The sequence below is a fragment of the Ammospiza caudacuta genome, chromosome 4 (assembly GCF_027887145.1).
Source record: "Ammospiza caudacuta isolate bAmmCau1 chromosome 4, bAmmCau1.pri, whole genome shotgun sequence".
NCBI lineage: Eukaryota > Metazoa > Chordata > Aves > Passeriformes > Passerellidae > Ammospiza > Ammospiza caudacuta.
In genome coordinates this window covers 21,783,367-21,800,845 of record NC_080596.1, presented here as the reverse complement: position 1 = coordinate 21,800,845, position 17,479 = coordinate 21,783,367, and the positions used below count along the sequence as shown (strand labels likewise).

The following is a 17,479-nucleotide window of genomic DNA, read 5'->3' as shown; positions in this document are numbered from 1 at the left end:
AGAAAGGCATTTGGATCACAATTGCTGTGTGAAATGTGCTGACAGCTGCAGAGAGCCAAGGTAAGGTCAGTGTTGTCCACCTGTGAGTAGCTGGGAAGCACAAAGATTTAGCTGTGTCACTGCTGAGGCTTAAATCAGCAAACCCCAGCAAGATGGGTACACAAGCACTTCTTGCTGCCTTATTCCTTATTAGCATTTCTGACTGTCCCCTATCTGTTGCTGTTCCTCCTGTGAGTATTCCTGGACTTTGCCAGCTTATACTTCCATATGACTTTGCTTAAGCAGCTGGAACTGGCAAGGATTCCTCACAGTTCAGTGGCTGAATGAGATGGTAGAGCCTGCCATCTGTGATGAGAAGACAGAAAGTGGAGAAGCAAGTGATCTGGAAGTGAGTACGCCAGCATAAGATGCCAAGATAAGTTTCTTTCATCTAGAGAACTGTGTAGCCATGAAACTGGAAAAGTGCAGCCAGAGGAAAAATAAAAAATATCCTAAAGTTTAACCTTCATCGGAAAGGACTTTGCCCAGTGATTGAGGACCATATGTAATTTCTTGCTAAGAAGCAGGAGCTCTTCCCTCCACACTTTGCGCTGGGAATTGGAGGACAGATCTGCTGGAATGGAAGTAACAATAGGGCCTCCTCTGAAGAGACTGCTGCCATTCTAGAGGAAGGTAGAGAAGAGGTATCCAAGAATGGTTCTGTAATTCATCAGAGGCCAGTGAAGGAGAGGGAAATCCTTGGGATATGACATGATGTGGCCTTCAACAGCACCTGCTCATGATCTATGGCCTAACCTGAAATAGATAAACCCTGCACCATCCGTTTTGCTTGGAACCAGCAGTGAGCAGTGTCCCAGTGACTGAATGTAAGACACAAGCAGGAAGGCCAACATGGAAACCCAAGTGGATTACAAGATTTTGAAGAGTTACAATAGTAATAAAACATTTTTTTATTGCTGTTTTTTTTCAGATCATTATTAAACCAGTGAGAGGAATGTTGTAATAAATCATGGTGTATTTTTATACAGTGTCAGTCTGTTTTGTATTATGTCACTCCTGAGTGGGAGTGTGAGTCTTGGAAGAAGTTAAGTTTTGCACATGTGTGTTGGAGCTGTTTTGGTTTATCCTGGTCACTTGTTTTCTGGAGTATCCTGCGTTGTTCAGATATTGGCATTTACCAAACTCTTCAGGTTTGGGGCAACTTCACTCCTTCCCCTTCAGCACAGCCTAATGCTGACTGCTTATGGATGTGTTCAGACTTTTGTAGAAATACCAAAATAGCCCATTAACTGTCAAATATGGAACAGCACAAAATGAATAGTGTCCAAAAAACTTAATAGGAAAGTAAAACAATGTGGTTGCCAACAGTGTTTCACAATCAAGTCAACTAATTACCAAGAAGTTTCCCTGAGGCAGAAGAGATCTGACTAAGAATACAAGTGGCTTGGTGGAGACACCTTGTTCACTCTGCAGAAAAACTGCATGAGGGAAAGCACAGGCAGGTGATGCCTTTTGGATGGAAAACTTTGGGTACCTGGACTGGTGAGGTCAGCTTGGTGCAGCTGGTACGTACTTTGAGTCTGGACTACCTGCTGTGCAGCACCTTGTAAGGCCTCATAGTAGGTCCTTTATCCTGAAAAGATTCTTGGATTTTATTCCTGAGTAAGAAAAGGCTGCAGAAATGATCTGGCCTCCTGTTCTGCACCTTTAAAACACACACTGTACTCCAGCCTGTTAAGGATTCTCAGTCTGGGAGAGATCAGATTTAAAGTGATTCTCTCTTTGCTTGGAAGAAATTGATAGTTTGCATGCAGGTGGAATACACTCCCTTAGAAAGCATTTTTCCAAGAAAGACTGCAGTTTTCAATTTTGAATGTTTTTATGTACCTCTTGCTGATGTCTATCTGTACTGCAGACAAGGAATTCTTATTTCTGTTATGACCTTTAATTGAGCAGAAATCAAATACTTTGACAGAGATACCATTTCACTGTTGAAATTAACTTTTTAACTTTGCCTGTTAATTAAAACTAAAGCAAAATATTCTTTTTGGAATTATGTAGCTGGTAATTTTTGTGCTTTGTGCTCTTTGGGATACACCTGTTCAATTTATGAATTGTTTCCTGCTTTAAAAATCAAGTTCATGGAGGCAGTTTTATTCATGGAAGGCCATGTCAGAATAGAACTATTCAGCATCTTAACCTAATATTTGAAAAGTTTTGTTTTAAAAATTACTACTTTATGCTTCAGATTATTAAATAATAATATTTTTTACCTTTTCTGATTGCCTTCTCTGGCAAGATTATTAAATAATAATATGCTTCAGATTATTAAATAATAATATTTTTTACCTTTTCTGATTGCCTTCTCTGGATATGACAATGGAATACAAATTTTTGAATTGTTAATTTTAATGATCCATGTTGTATTGTGCTATAGCAAATGTGAGATGTTGAAATGTATCTAAAAGCCTTTTGTGAGGTCTTCACTTTTCACTCTGAAATGCAATTTTACCAAAGCATGTTGCCTCATAGGTCTGCCTATTTTTCAGTGTGAATTCTGTAAGTAAAACTGTTTCTTTAACAATATGGTATTTCTTAAAATACCAAGATGTTGAGGTCAAAATTCATATTTACTTCTTCCTCTGTTAACGGCTGTTTTCTTTTAAAAAAGGCATCTTGTTTTTTCCTATAGCCCTTTCTTTTCTGAAGACACGTTTAGACAATCACCATTCACTTCCAACTCAAAAGATCTCCTGCCCAACGAGACTGCTCTTCATGGAAGGACATCTGCACCAGGTCAGATGACCTTTTTCTTTCATTGCTTCCAGTTAACAGATATTTTTTTACATTTTCTTACTGTAAACTCCACCACCTGACCAATGCTCTTAAAATATGGTTTGCTTTGTCAAAAGGTAGCTATTTCTCCATTATAATAAGTGCTGATTATTTAGAAGAAAAAGGTTAAATATTGCTGGAGCATTTGTGTTAATAGTCTTTAGGCTGCTGTTTCTATGAATCGTGCAATAGTCTATAGCAGATTAAATCTGGCAATATCAAGAGAGTTGAGGGTTTTTTGTGTGTGTCAGCTGCTGTACTGATGCTGAATTACTGTGTGCTATTCTCCTGTTCCTGGCCATTTCCATCTCCATCTCTGGAGTACAGATGAAACATTTGCAGGACATGTACTGGGGTGGCTGAGCTTGGCAATACAATTTTCCTGCCTTTAGCAGTAATTTAGAACCTTTCTGGAAGGATGTGGAGTTCTTCAAATGTACTGAAAGGCCACAGTGTCTGTGGGTGCCTTCCCACTGATTTTCTGAACTGGTTGACAGGCATTTTATGTCCAGATACAGCTTGGGTTATATTCTGCATTAAAATGGAAAATACAGGCATGTAATAATACTATTCAAGGTCGCATTGAACACATGCAAAAACTTGATATGTGCCTTCACTATCCTGCTGCAAAATAACTCGTTTGCTAGTTCACTGCTATCTGTTCTTAAATTAATAGCTCTGGGGTTCTAAAGGTCAGTAATTACACAGTCAGCTGTAGGGGGGGTTATTCACCTTTTCTTAGCAATCAATAAACTTTTGGGCACGTTACTGCTAATTTTCAGCTATAGACTGTCATTTAATTTACAACTTAACAGACCCTTCATTTTTTTTAATGCTTGAATAGTCATTTGACAGCTTGCAAAGTGGCAGATGAGGGTAAGAGCTAGATGCAGTCTAAGGGTAAATATGCATAGCAAGAAGAAAAAAAATTGTAGGATAAGGACAAGGGTCTCCAGGCTGTGCACAGACACGCTTCTGCAAGGAAGCAGTGGATTCTATACTTCCAGATGAGGAGAACCAGATCAGGTGTGCTGCTTTTAAGTATTAAAATGTAAACCAGGTTAGCACTTTCAATCCTGGCTTTTGACCTTGGCATAACATGGAATATTCATATGCCCAGATGAAAGATGAGAATTCACAGACTCCTCAGGCAGGGCTCAATACCTCAGAGGACACAGCCTCTAGCAGCAAGAGTCCGACATCATACCCAAATAAATGCAGAAGAATTTCAATTCTCTCTAAGACTTCACTTTCAGTGAGGCCACAGAAGTATGAGTGGGTTTTGGTGACATGTTTGATCTTCTGCTTAAATGATGTAAAGTATCTTGTTGGTTAGATCATCCTGGAGTGTTAGAAAGGCTTCTGAGGAACTGGGTTTTCATATGTTTGTGCTGCTCCATAATCTGTTTTGTGGAACCTTGATAGGTCTGTGTATTATAATACATTTTGCTCTGTGGTTATAAGAGTGATATATAATAGTAGCAAGTATACTGAAATTTTTAGATGCCAGTTTCTGCTACTTTTTTTTTTTTTAATAACTCTTATCATTCCAATTATGTTTTTTTTTCTCAGCTTCACAACAAATTCTTGGGCCTGAAATGCAACTTCACAGTAGCACCAGGAATGTGATTTAAATTTGTGATCAATTACAAATATTATATTCATGTAAAAGAGCAGCAGAATACCCACAGGTGAATTTCCTATCTAGTTTCAGCCTTGCTGAAACTCTGTACTGCTATGGATAGCTCTGAAAACATTTTAGCCCTTCAAAGAGCAGCATTAGGGAACAGAAACAAACCATTGTGCAAGGCCTACAGAAAGCATTACAGAAAATGCTGTGGAAGTGTGTATGTGGTCTCCCACATAAAAAGGCTTTTCCTTGAGATTTGCTTTGTGTTACTCCATCCCTGAAACAGGACAGTAAGAAGTAGAAAACAGCAGCACAAGAAAGTGATAGGAAATTCCCAGTTCAGTGGGACCCCACGTGCGTGGTTGCTGCTGCTCAAGTGAGCACCAAAATGGTCCCTGTGTCCCCAGACTCCTGCCAACTTTCTGTCTGCAGAGTTTTTGGCACCTTAGCTGCAGAGGAATTGGGAAAAGTGACAGGAACATAGGACAGTAAGATATTTCATGTGTCAAATTCAATTCTTTTCTGTACTAGGTAACATTATGCAGTCTTATTCATTACCAAGCTCCATCTTAAACCCCATCATCCTTATTATTTTTATGAGGATGCTGTTTCAGAAGCTCACCCCTTTGAAGAACTGGGACCACTCTCTTTCCAGCCTGAATTTATTCACAGCAAGTGCTACTTTTGTTATCTCACCAGTGCTATCCTTCAGCTTTGATAATTCTTCTTCCTTGAGATGTTCACCATCTGATGTGCCATTCCTTACATTCCTCTAATCCTGCCTTCATTTTGGGAAAGTGAGCCAGCCAGTCTTTTGGGTTTTAGAAACGACAGGGTTTCCATTTCCTAGCCTTTTTCTGCCTCTGTTTAGGGGCATTAATTTCTGCAAATATGAGTAGTCAGAGCTATATGTGCTCTTTCATAGGAGGTTTTATCCCTGACTTTTTCAGCAGCCTGCAATCTTCTGAGTGCATATTGGAAATGCCTCTCCTGATTAATCACAGCTTTGTAACTAGAACATGCTGGTGTCTCTCTTGCTGGTCAAATAGTAACATGTTTTTCTTTTCCTTTATAATTTCAGCTGATGATTTCAGCATGCAACAGAAATTCTTGTTCCTACACTCTTAGGCATATGACCTTGTAATTTGAATTGTTTCACTTGTTATACTAGCTCTCGAGATGATTTCTTTAGTACTCTGAAATTTCTGCATATTGATATTGCTTCCATTAATGCAGTTCTGGTTTGTTTGGGGGTTTTGTGTAAGTGTGTGTGTTGAAGCTATTAAAGAGGATTTTTAAGTACAATGGGTCCAAAGTTCAGTCCTTGAGACTTAAGCTTAGTGGCCCCCTCAGCACAAACCACTTCACTTTATTGCCAGTTTATAAGAAAATTGCAAATTCGGGTCTTTAAGTGGCCGAGCACTCTTTGTAGGGCATTGAGTAGATAAGATCCCCCAAGGAGTAGGAAATAATTAGGAAGGAATATTAAAAGATGTGTGAATTCAATGCACTGATCAGGGCATTTAGTGGAGGGAGAAAAATCCTAAATAAATAATGATATTATGATGGATTTGGCCTGAAAAAGGGTGGAGGATTCCTAATCAGCAGCAGTATCACAGGCAGGAGAGTTGATTTTAATTCAGATATCCAAGGAACCAACAATGAAATCTCCACCAGCTGTCAGAAGGGGACTCATCAGACCCACAGAAGTCATGGTATCTCCCTGATAATCTGTGGTGAATTCCTAATACTCTGAGAAGGGAAGACAGAGTTTTCTAGGGTATATAGTTCAAATTTACTGGTTAGATTTGGGGAATTGATTCTCTCACTTTTTAAGGTATTTTCTATGTTAATAACCATATTATTACATTGCACTTTTCTGTACTAGTTTTACTGTCCAAATAACTTCATTGTTACTCAAAAATGGAAATAAAATAGTTTTGATATCTACATCAACCAAACACACTTTGCTCAAAAGTTACCATATATCAAAGTAATATCTATTACAAAGTCATATCCAAACCAGTTCAATAATTTCAGCTGCTCCCTAAAAGAATGTGACCTCTTTTAATCTAGCAAAAGGTAGGGATGAGAAATTAAAATTTTTATGTCAAACAGTCACTTTAAAAAAGGACATTTTCATCTTCTGTTTTATAAGATTCTTCTTTTGACAGAATAGCTTTATGTCAGACTATAGAGTTCAGTTCAGATCACTGGATAAATTAAAGACTTGATTTTATGCTGCTTTTCCTGACCCTTAGTCAGTCTTTAATGTACTTTAATAGTTTTCCACCATCTCATTGACTCATTCTGTAAATCAAACCTGCCTTCATGGAAGCCAGATGAGTGATATTCATTATTCCTTTTCTGGATGGTTCATTAATATTGGTGAAAACCTCAACCATGGCTTTTTGGGATTTTTTTCTCCATGTATATATATATATCTGTGTGTAGTATAATAATATTTCATTATTTTCTCTCCTGTTTATCAAGGACCTGGTATTCTCCTTCATTTCCATTAACAGTGCCAAATATTGAAATAATCCCATCTGTAGTGGATTAATTTTTTTTAAATCCAATTTTTTGTGAGAATTTAGTACCACTTGCAACATTGGAATTTCGATGGTGGTAAATTAATTTCACATGGCTAAAATAAACTTTTGGAACTGGAGGATGTAGGTCTTAGGGAGTTGTATACCAGGAATAGTTCTCTCTTTTTAAATTTTGCCACAGCTTAATTTACTGGGTGTTGGTTTGTTTCAGTGAGATAAAGCCAGTAAAGCTCCAGTCCCCTTTTGAAATGCATCAGAGCCTCCTCTGCCACGTGTGTCCACACTCTGCACTGACCTGTAAGACAGGATGTGCTTCCTCTTCAGGATTGTCCAGAATCAGTAGCATGGTGCTTAGTTCAGTAGAAATTTGGAATCATAGTGCAAAAATTTTGCAATCTGGCAGTGTCAGTTTTTCTTTTATTGATAATGTAATTAGTGGGATCAGCCCATTTTTATGTTTATGGATGTAAGGAAGTAAGTGGAACAAAGACTCCAGTACGTTTGGAACTGCAGGGCTATTCTGCAAATGTGCAGGTTTCTCCTGTTCCTGTTCCTACTCACTCTGGCCTGTTCTCTAGAGCAGTAATTCCACTGTAACTTCAGCAACACTGCAAGGTGAAAACCTGCCTGCTCCCACACCTGAGTGTGCCTCACCTCTGCACACTCTGCTCACAGCAGCACTAACCAACCCCTGTGTGGCCACAGCAGGACAAGTAGTGAGCTAATCTCCTTTTCTCACTGGTAGTTTGTGGGAATGGTGGGATGTGAGCAGGGTGAAGGGAACTGTATCCTTCAACCATGTGAAATTTCAGCTTTTGGGTGAGACTGGCACGCCCATGAGCACACTTCGTCTTGTTTATTTTCTTCTGTTACTGTAGCTGGAAAATACCTCCTGAGGGTTTAGAATTTTAGCTTGAATATGAGAAATAATCATGGTGGTGTGCAGATACCACATTCTTTAGTATGAGTTTGCATGTATCTTCCTGCCTAATTCCTTTTAAAAGATGCTTTAAGGCCAATATAGCTCTTGATGTTGTAATTTTCTGACTCCAAGCACCTAGAAAGTAGACAGCAAGAGCTCTTTTGGTTCAACCAGCAGAGGTGCTCATATCCACTATTTTCTGGCAGTATTTGTGCTCTGCAGGAAACGAAACTTGTGCAACTTTCTACAGCAACCAGCTCTGAATTTTGGGTCATCACCATGAGACCATTGTAAGCACACTGAGAAATGAAGGGACACTTTGAGGCTTTGATTTCTGTGTGCGGGATCACTGCTGCTTCTGTCACCCTGGAAAATGGCCTTAGGGGACTATGAAACACACAAACCCTGTGAATTTCCACTGAAGTGACCAGCAGTGAAATGTTGGCATTTAAATTGCCCCTGTGTAGCTTCCCTGCTATGTACCCATGGAGTTAATTAGAATGATTCACACCTTCTTACTGTTGTTTGCTTACATCTGCCAAAAAGCCTCTAACTCCACATTGTGGGTAATCCTATTTACTGAAGGAAGGCTTTCTCGAAATGTTCAAATGTTAGAATTTGTAAATGAAAGCCAGGGCTTAAGAGCATGATTACAAGCAATTGATTTGAATTTATTCAGGACAGCAGAACCCACGGACTATTATTTTTGAGAGAATCACAGAATGACTGATGTATGAAGTCGAGTTGCAGTCCCTTTCTCAGAGCAGAGTCATCTTGCTCTCAAGGCTATGTCCAGTCAGGTTCTGAGTATCTCCAGGAATGGAGACTCGGGACAATCTCTGAGAAACAATAAGAAAAACTGTTTTCTTATTTTTAAATGAATTTTCCTGTGTTTCAATTTGTGCCTTTGCCTCCTCTCCACTGGCATCACTAAGAAGAGCCTGACTTCATCTTATTTCACCCCATCAGGTATTTATCCAGGTTGGAAAGATCCTACCAAGTCACCTTTTTTCCACACTGAGCAGTCCTGGTTCTCTCAGGCTCTCCTTGTATGACAGCTGCCCCATTCCCTTAATCATTTTTGCTGGACTTCAGACTCTTTTGAAAGCCTGAAAGAATATTTCAAGCCCCTGGCAGCTGTATCTGTCCCCGTGACGGAACAGCAATTTTTATGGCCAGTGTAATTGCAGGGGGGGAGTGCACGTGCATGTGAATTAACTTCCACAGTGCCTTTTCCCCACCTTGCTTTATCCCATTATCAGTGCTTATCATCATTTTATCTGCTTTCAGTTTTGGTCTGAGTTATGAGCTCTGCCCATCCAAGACATTGGATACCTCCTTCAGTTTCCTGATGATGGGAGTTCCTGACGCCTGTTGGCTTCCTGTCAGGGTAGAGAAGTGAGAGTGGCACTTAATTCACTACCAAGGCATGTTCCATCAGGCACTTGGTCCTGCTGTTCATTTCTGTCTTAGAATTTCTGTGGAATGTGCTTGGGGAAAGTGGTGCTGGAAACAGATGCCACACAGTCATTGCTGCCTGCAGGGCACAATTGTAGGTACTCCCTAAGCCGTGCAAAGTCTGCCTCTCTCAGTCCTCAAAAGCACCCTTTTAATTTTATTTTTCTTCTGGTACTTGTCTGGGAGTAAGATTCAACTAAATACTCTTCTTTGTGTGTGTGTGTGTACACATGGCTGTGCATGTGTATGGCTGTGTAAAAATCCATGCAGGTGCATGAAAAAAGATCCAGGAGAAATGTCCCTCTGACAAATCCAACCTGTGTGACAGCTTCATAGATGGTAGGAAAGGTTTTTTTAGGATTTGAGTTCCTTATCACCAACATGCTAATTCTTCCCACAAAAAGAGTGTCTTGTGGGTATAATGCCTGGTGTGAGCTCTTTGGGAGGCCAGGGACTGTCAGCCACTGGGGTGGCTCCCTGCACTCTGATAGCAGGAGACATATAGCTGGCAACTTGTGGAAGTCATTCTAGGAAGGTAAGGTAGCTGGACTGCTATAGCAGTGGGCTGTACTTGGCATAGTTCTCCAAAGCAAAACAGATTTTGCAGAATTCGTTCTCCATCATTCAGTGCTAAAGTGCCTGATAGCGGCTCTGGCACATTTTCCATCCATCACATCCTGCCTTAGATCCCCCTGCCTGCCTGCAGCCTTCTCCCTGTGCTCTCAGCTGCCTTGACAACCACTTTGCACCCAGCCATTGAGCAGAGCCTTCCACATTTCTGGTTCCTTCCATGGGATTGTAGCCAGGGTGGCTTCAACTGATTGCAGTTTTCTGGATCTGCTCCCAGGCAGGTTTGCATCTCCTGCACGTGTGGTGCAGATCTGTGGTGCAGCAGTAGAGGCTGTCTCCTGAGCAGCCACATGGTTTTCATTAGTAGCAGAGTCCCTTTCAGAGCTGAAAATATCATTTATTATGCAGAACAAACAAGTTCAAATCAGCAAATTTGAAAAAAAAAGCATGCTCAAGCATGTGTATGGTGTGTTTTCTTGCTAAAGCAGGACAAGTGAAATGTGCAGCACATGCATTATTGTACATGTCTTAGTTTTCCTTAACCAACAGTTTTCACTGGGCAGGGAATGTGATCATATCCTTCTGAGCATCCCATGAAACTCCTGGTGGATTGGCCAGACTCTCAGGCTAAACAGCAGGGCTTTGCACAAATTGATGTGGCCACATAGATTCCACTTCTTTTCACTGTGAAGTCACTGCGCTGATTATTTTGCCAGTTGTTTACAGGACCTTCAAGATGAAAGGTGTAAATTAAAACAAGCAGAAGAGTTCATGTCTAATGGCTGTCTTGAAAGGCACTTGACATCTATCTGAAAACTTGTGTTTCTTGTTTCACTCTGGGCTGCCTTTATACAGGGTACATGTTATTTTGCAACACCAGTGTTCTCATACAGGCAAAAATACTCATTGACATCTCTTATTATTTTGGCTACTCCTGTTATTTAACTTACCATAATAAGTTTGCTGAGTAATAGTTACTCAATAGCAAGTGATTTTTGAAAAAGTAAAACCATTGTTGCCATAAATATTCTTAACCAGGTAATACAAGTGGAGAAACACAAATCTGAGAAGAGTTTTTTGAGCAGCTACAATCATTGGAAGTATTTAGTGAAAAATGTGGGACTTTGTCTACTATGTATTATTCTGGGAAGTGAATTTGGGACAGCACAGGGCTGCCCAGCAAGTTCTTGGGAGCTTTCTGATGCAGGTGATAGAAGACAGCCTGGGAGAGAATGACACAAAGTTGTAGAATTGGTTTTGGGAAAGGAAGAAGGGAAAACAGCACAATTAAGCCTGTTGGCTTCAGGAAGGGCAACTGGAACCAACTTGGAGATGCATATGGAAAAAAACCTAACAATAGTTAATGACCTCTGGGCTTGAGTGAAGCTTCTGCTGTGCCCTCCCACAACATGCCCATGGTGAGCAGGGAAAGCGGGGTAGGTGCAGCTCTGATTAAGGCTGAGGTGTGGCTGTCGCAGCCCAGGGAGCACATGGGGTCTGCAGGAGGCTCTGCTTGCTCTGGCATTCATTCATTTCATTAATGCTGTGGGTGATAGAGGAGAAAGGATGTTTATTGAATGTCTGCTGCACACCTTGTAAGGAGATGTTATAGGCACTTCAGAGGACAGATCTAGAGTTCAGACTTACCTTGAGGAACTGAAGAAACCATGGAAAATAGCAGGCAGTGCAGTGAGATCAGAGTTCTGTGCCTGGGGGAATGGTGAGTGCCATGAAAGAAGGGGTGGATGAATGCTGGGCAGTGCAGCTCAAGGCAGGGATGAGTGTTGGTCAGACACTGTGTTTAGAGGTGGCATTGCAGAAAGGACAAACATCTGGCTGAGATGTTGGGAATGTTGTCTGTAAGGCACATGTGGTAATTCTGGATTGCAGCTGGAGCCCAGAGTTCAATTTTGGGCTCTAATCCAAGAACAATGTGGAGGAGACAGCAGTGGTCAGAGGTTTAGAACACATGAGCTGCGCATGAAGGTTGAAGAATTTTACCAATTTATTTAGTCTGGAGAAGAAAGAGGGGAGATATGATAGTGGCATTCAGATATGTAAAATGACAGCTTTGAGAGGAAAATAATAAACCTTGCCTGTGTTCATGTGAGGAAAATAAGGAATAACCAGCTTAAATGACAGCAGAGGAGATTGCAACTAAACACCAAGTGAAACTTTCTAGCAGCAGGGTGTTTTTGCACTGGCACAACTGTCAGAAGAGCCTCTGGAGCCCCTGTCACAGGAGGGTTTTTTTAAAAATTAGTAAGAAAAGCATCTGTTGGGACTGATGGGTAAGTTTGGTGAATGACTGATGTGCCTCTGGGTGTGGGAGAGACAAGCTGGCCTCTGGGAGTCCCTTCCTGCTCTAATTCTGGGATATAAATTCAGTAACAAAGCTGCAGTGGTGATTGAACAACAGCCTGAAAAAGATTTGATAGATGAGGCATTTGCCTTACTGATACTCAGCATGCTGTGGTTTAGAATTTTCATCTCATTCAAACCTATCTCTGGTTTCATATCCTCTTTTGTCTTTCCTAATATCAGAATCTTTTGTAAATGTGAGCATCAGCACTGAGTCAAATTGTTTCCCAAAGATGAAACTTTTCCAAATACGAGCTCAACTTGAAATAGAAAGACAGATTTTAAAATTACTTTTTAACTCTGCAAAAGGAATTGGAACACATCATTCCTGACATTTCTTTTTAGAGTTACCTTGAGACTCTTCAGTCCTCACCTATCTTACCTTGTACAAGTTTGTCTTCTACAACATTTGTCTGCTAAGAGTAAATTAAATGCAAAATTCATCTGTTTGGACAGATGGGTAGATAGACATTAAGAGTATTGTTTAAAAGTAATCTAAGCAAAGCTGAAGACAGGTTTGGAGTTTTTTTCTTCTACAACATGATTTCCATCTGAGTACAAATTTACTCTAATTTTTTACTGTGTGTTTAATTGAGTTTGGGGCAGTTGTGGTGTTCACTGGTGCCCTGCAAAAGCAGAGGGCAGGTGGGAGAATTATGCAGAAGGAGGAGATGGTTTACAGATATGAGCTGGTGATAGGAGAGAGAGCAAGGAGAGATGTTAGTATCTTTAAAAAAGTGACTTAAAGGCCTCAAGGAAACGGCAGTGTGATGGCAAAATGATTCAGTGTTTATCACTTGGGAAATCTGCAATAAAAGCAGCAGAAGCGTTTTCTTTCACAGCAGCAATCACAAGCACCTTGGGAAAGGTGGCTCTGGCCAAATGTTTGTAGTTACTTGTTCATCCAGTGTTGATTATTTTGGGTTAATTCACTCAGCTCAGGAACTCAACCTGCATTTGGCACTTCATTTTATTTTTATCCCCCACTGAGGTTTCTGCTTATCAGCTCCTTCCAAGTACAGAATATTTTGCTTCACCCCAAAAGAGGCAGAAAGCTGAAAAGAAAAATACAATCTAAAGAGCAATTTGTCTTTATTTGTATCTGAATGCTGGATGGGGAACTACTAGTGTTAGGCTCTGCAAAGTGCCCTAGGTGTGTCCATTATCTTCTCTATAGAAAAGAAACACCCATATTTCCTGTGGGCTTGCAAGCAGAAATTGTCACATTGACAAAAACAAAAGCAAAAAAAGAAAAATTTTATGCCCCTAAATGGTCCTAATGTGCACAAATGTTTGAGTGAATTTTAAAAGTGCTTCTTGGAAGTGTGTCTTAAGCAGAATTGCAAGGAAAAAATTAAAAAGGTAGAAACCTGTTGGCATTATGGAAATGAATTAATTTTGATTTAAAAATAGCAATAGGAGCAAATTATTCTTTCATAAGTCCATAGGAACTCAGTGTTGGAGCATTCAAAAGAAGTGTTGCAAGCAGTGTAAATGCTTGAGATGGATGTGAGGGCCACCTGCTTGGGAGTGAGTTAGAGGAATGTAAGTTTATTATGTACATCTAACTGTTGTCATGAATATATTTTTGGGAGGATATGAAATTAAATGTATTATGCAAAGATAAGAGAGCACACTACCACATTTTCTCTTACAATAGATGCAGCATTTAACTTCAGCTGTTATTTCTAAACAAGAAAAAAAGAATAGTAATGGTGATAGAGCCTTTTGCTACTTGAAGACTCAGTTGTTCTTGGCCAACAATGATCAGGTAAAGCTTTGAAAAACACTTTTTGTGGAGCAGATTTGTTGGTGCTTCCTTTGCCTTTCTTGGAATATCTCAGCACCCTCAGTGAAAAAAAATGCCATTTTTCATTTTTCCTCTGGGCCATATTGCATTACTTCATCTGCAGCCACAAGACCCAGCTGATGTTCCCTGTGATAGAACGCTGGAGGAGCCCTTGGAGCCATGCAGTGAGATAAAGGGATTTTCCCAGGACTGCTCCTTCTCACCAGCAAATTCACAGCTTGGGGAGGGCCTGACTTTGCACCTTTTGTGAATTTTGCCTTGTTCTGTTTTTTCTTGTTGTGTGAGGGATGCAGTCACCACAAGCCAGTCCTGTTTGTGCTTCATGCTACAGCAAGGCAGTGGTGATACAAGCTGGGGGAAACAGAGGTTGTTGCCCAGCATTATCCTCAAATTGATACCATGATGTGCATGTTGTAAAAGTAGTTTTCAAGTAATGACTGCAACATTATTTTAGCTTTAAAGTTCCTTAAAAATCTGCAACATCAGCCACCTAGCACAGAATTTACTGGATTTTTTTCTCTCTTCTTGGTTGTTAAATTTTGAGTTTAATGCAGAGAATAAAAGCAAGTCCCAGAGCTTTGTAATGCAGATGAAGGTTATCACAAGGTATCTCATGGTTTGCTCAGAAGTAAAAGAGAAGTGAAAATAGGTGTGAGATTTGATGCAAAGGTAGAATGTGGGAGCGGCTTTGTGTTTTAAAGTCAGATGTTGTCATCCCAATCTTTTCTTTGCCGTGACTTTCTCCTCTGCTTCTGATTGTCCATGTTTGAGCAATGGGCTCAGTCTTAGCAGTGAAGGGGGCTTCACTTTTTTTTCCATGTTTCTCTATGGAGTCAGCTTTAAAGTTCATCTTTTACCTGTTTTTATTCTTTTCCCAAACCCTGGCATTTTTATTGTTTCTCAGCAGCCTTTTCAAGTGCTGCTGTCTGTTGTGCACTTGGACTACTTCTGTGCACAATATTAATGTTTCTTTTGGTGGGCTGTGCAAGCACTTCACTGAAGTATTTCCAACTTTGATGGTTGCTGTTTTCAGAAAGAGCAGCTTAAGCACTGTGCTACTGATAGATAAAATCACTTGGGTTCTACTTTCTTCTATAGCAAGGATTTTAAATTATCATAACATTCCTGCTTTTTATCAAGCTCCATAGTAACATTACACATTTGCAAAGCTTTTGAGGGGAAAATAATAAGAGGATTAATTGGTAAAGTTTTTGTATTAGGAAGTAGACTTTTTCTGCTTCTTCTGTGCATTTGTTCTGTCACTCAGATTGATTATGTGCAGATTTTTGGGACTTATGAAACAAAAAGGACATGACTCCCTCACCTGTAGAACTAGAGTTTTCTGTCTTCTTTGTATTTTTGTGGGGAATATAGGAAAATGTTATGCCTAGAAAGCAGCTGCTTATCTCAGGTAATAGTGGATGAGTCTGCTCACAGTAAAAGATAACCCTGAGCCAAGAGCAGACAGGATGCAATGATGCAGGGGAGGACAAATTAAGACTGCAGGGCCAATCAGGATCTCTGATACCTTAGATAAATTGAGAGATATCTTACTCAGGAGCTACAGTACCTGGAAGGATTCCACTGTTTATTTTAACTGACTTACTAGAAATAAGGATTCTGGCCCTACAAATAAAACCTTTGTGGAAGCAAGTTGGAAAGGGAGTAAGATATATAATATTTGGAGCACTTCAATTCTGGATAGTCAATATATTTTTGAGCTTGGGAACCTTTCCCGGGCTTTTGGCAAACAAGCTTGCAACAGAGCCATAATTACATATTTCATAAAAGGAGTTCTCAATTTTTAAATACAGTATGCTTGCCAGAGGTGATGGATGAACATGTAAGGGGAAGACTCCAAAGCAATAAAATGCATCTTTGATGATGGGAACACTGCAGAAATAGGAAGACTCTATAATAAGATAGATAAATGCAGACAGAAGAAGGAAAGAAAATTTCTTTGAGCAAATAAATGTTTTTAAAGCAATGTTTGCACGATTATCTGACCTTAATACCTTGTTTCTGAGTAAATAATTTCTTGAAGTTTGTGTCTTTTAGACATAACTAAACAGACATAACCTTACTAATGGAGCAAGTTTGTCTGACATTCCTGTAGAGCTGCATGCAGTGGATTTACCTCTTGTGTAAATGTGGGATACTTGGCAGATCCCAAAGGACAAAGCAGCAATTCACCTCAGGCTGGGAGCAGCCAAAAGTCACCAGATGATTGTTTAGTGTCCCAAACCCTTCTGAGCAAAGTGAGATGCCTTGCTGTTGGACATTGCACAGGAGTGTTCATCCTCTTGCCATGAGCTCACAGATCCCTGGTTACCTTGTCCACTGTTTCTTAGTCAGTTTATTAATTTTGGTTTGGTGGCCTGCAAACAGCATTTATTGAAAACACTCTAACCACTCTATTTTCACAGGATTTCTGCTCATTTAATTTTCAAAATTACTGGCCTGGTTTCTCCTTGACCATTTGTGTGGTGTCAAACTGTCTGAATAACCTAAAATATAACCCTGACATACACTTCCAGAAGAATGGACAGAAAAGGAATTTTGACCTTCCATGTTAAGGTTTATCAGCACCTCTCAATCCCATCTCTACATGGAATACTTACTGCAGAGAACAGTCTATTTCATTTGTATCCATGGGATTCCATCTGACCATAAGGATCTACCCTTGTGGATTTGGTTGCTTCCAAGGTCTGTGGAGGTGTGAGGGTAAAACAGAGAAGCAGCTGTTCTAAGTGAGTTACAGGATGTGAGAGCAGACAGTAACCAGCAAAGGTTATAAACATGAATTTATCTTTGAATGATAGCTCACCACACTTTTTGTTTGTCTTCTTAGGCTTGTCTTTCTCTCCCAAATAGTGGTTTCATTCTTTCCGTTGTTTGTATAAAGAGATGAAGTTGGGCAGGGCATTGGGCAGCATATTAAAACATAATGTAGCATAAAACACTGTGAAGCAGTAATTGACAAGTACACCAATGTAAAAGAAAATAAATAATCAAAACATGAGAGTCCAAAGGCAGTCCCTGGCGAGTTCTTGAGCCTCATAGCCACCAGCAGTCACAAGGCTGATTGGGTGACTCCAGACAGTCACTTTTGTATTCAGGTCATGCCTTGTCCTCTTCTTCAGTTACAGCTTCCACCAGCTATGGTGTCCTCTCTCCAAGCATATCCTGACAGAAAGCAGGATAAAGACTTCTCAGCAGGGGTGGTTAACACACCCTCTGTATTGATATCACCAGTTGGAGAGGAAGAGGAAAAGGTTACTTAGTAAATGTAAGAACTGAAAATACACATGTGTTCAGAAGTATGCCCAACACCTCAGGAA

General features: G+C 40.1%; 1 protein-coding gene across 1 annotated transcript in view; it reads left to right on the top strand.

The window, feature by feature from the left end:
- The window catches only part of ZNF827 (zinc finger protein 827), a 98,619-nt gene that overhangs the window by 63,748 nt on the left and 17,392 nt on the right, over positions 1 to 17,479 (top strand). The window contains exon 9 of the mRNA XM_058804308.1: positions 2,693 to 2,796. Coding sequence (XP_058660291.1) covers positions 2,693 to 2,796 — 104 coding nt within the window. The remainder of the gene's footprint in view (positions 1 to 2,692; positions 2,797 to 17,479) is intronic.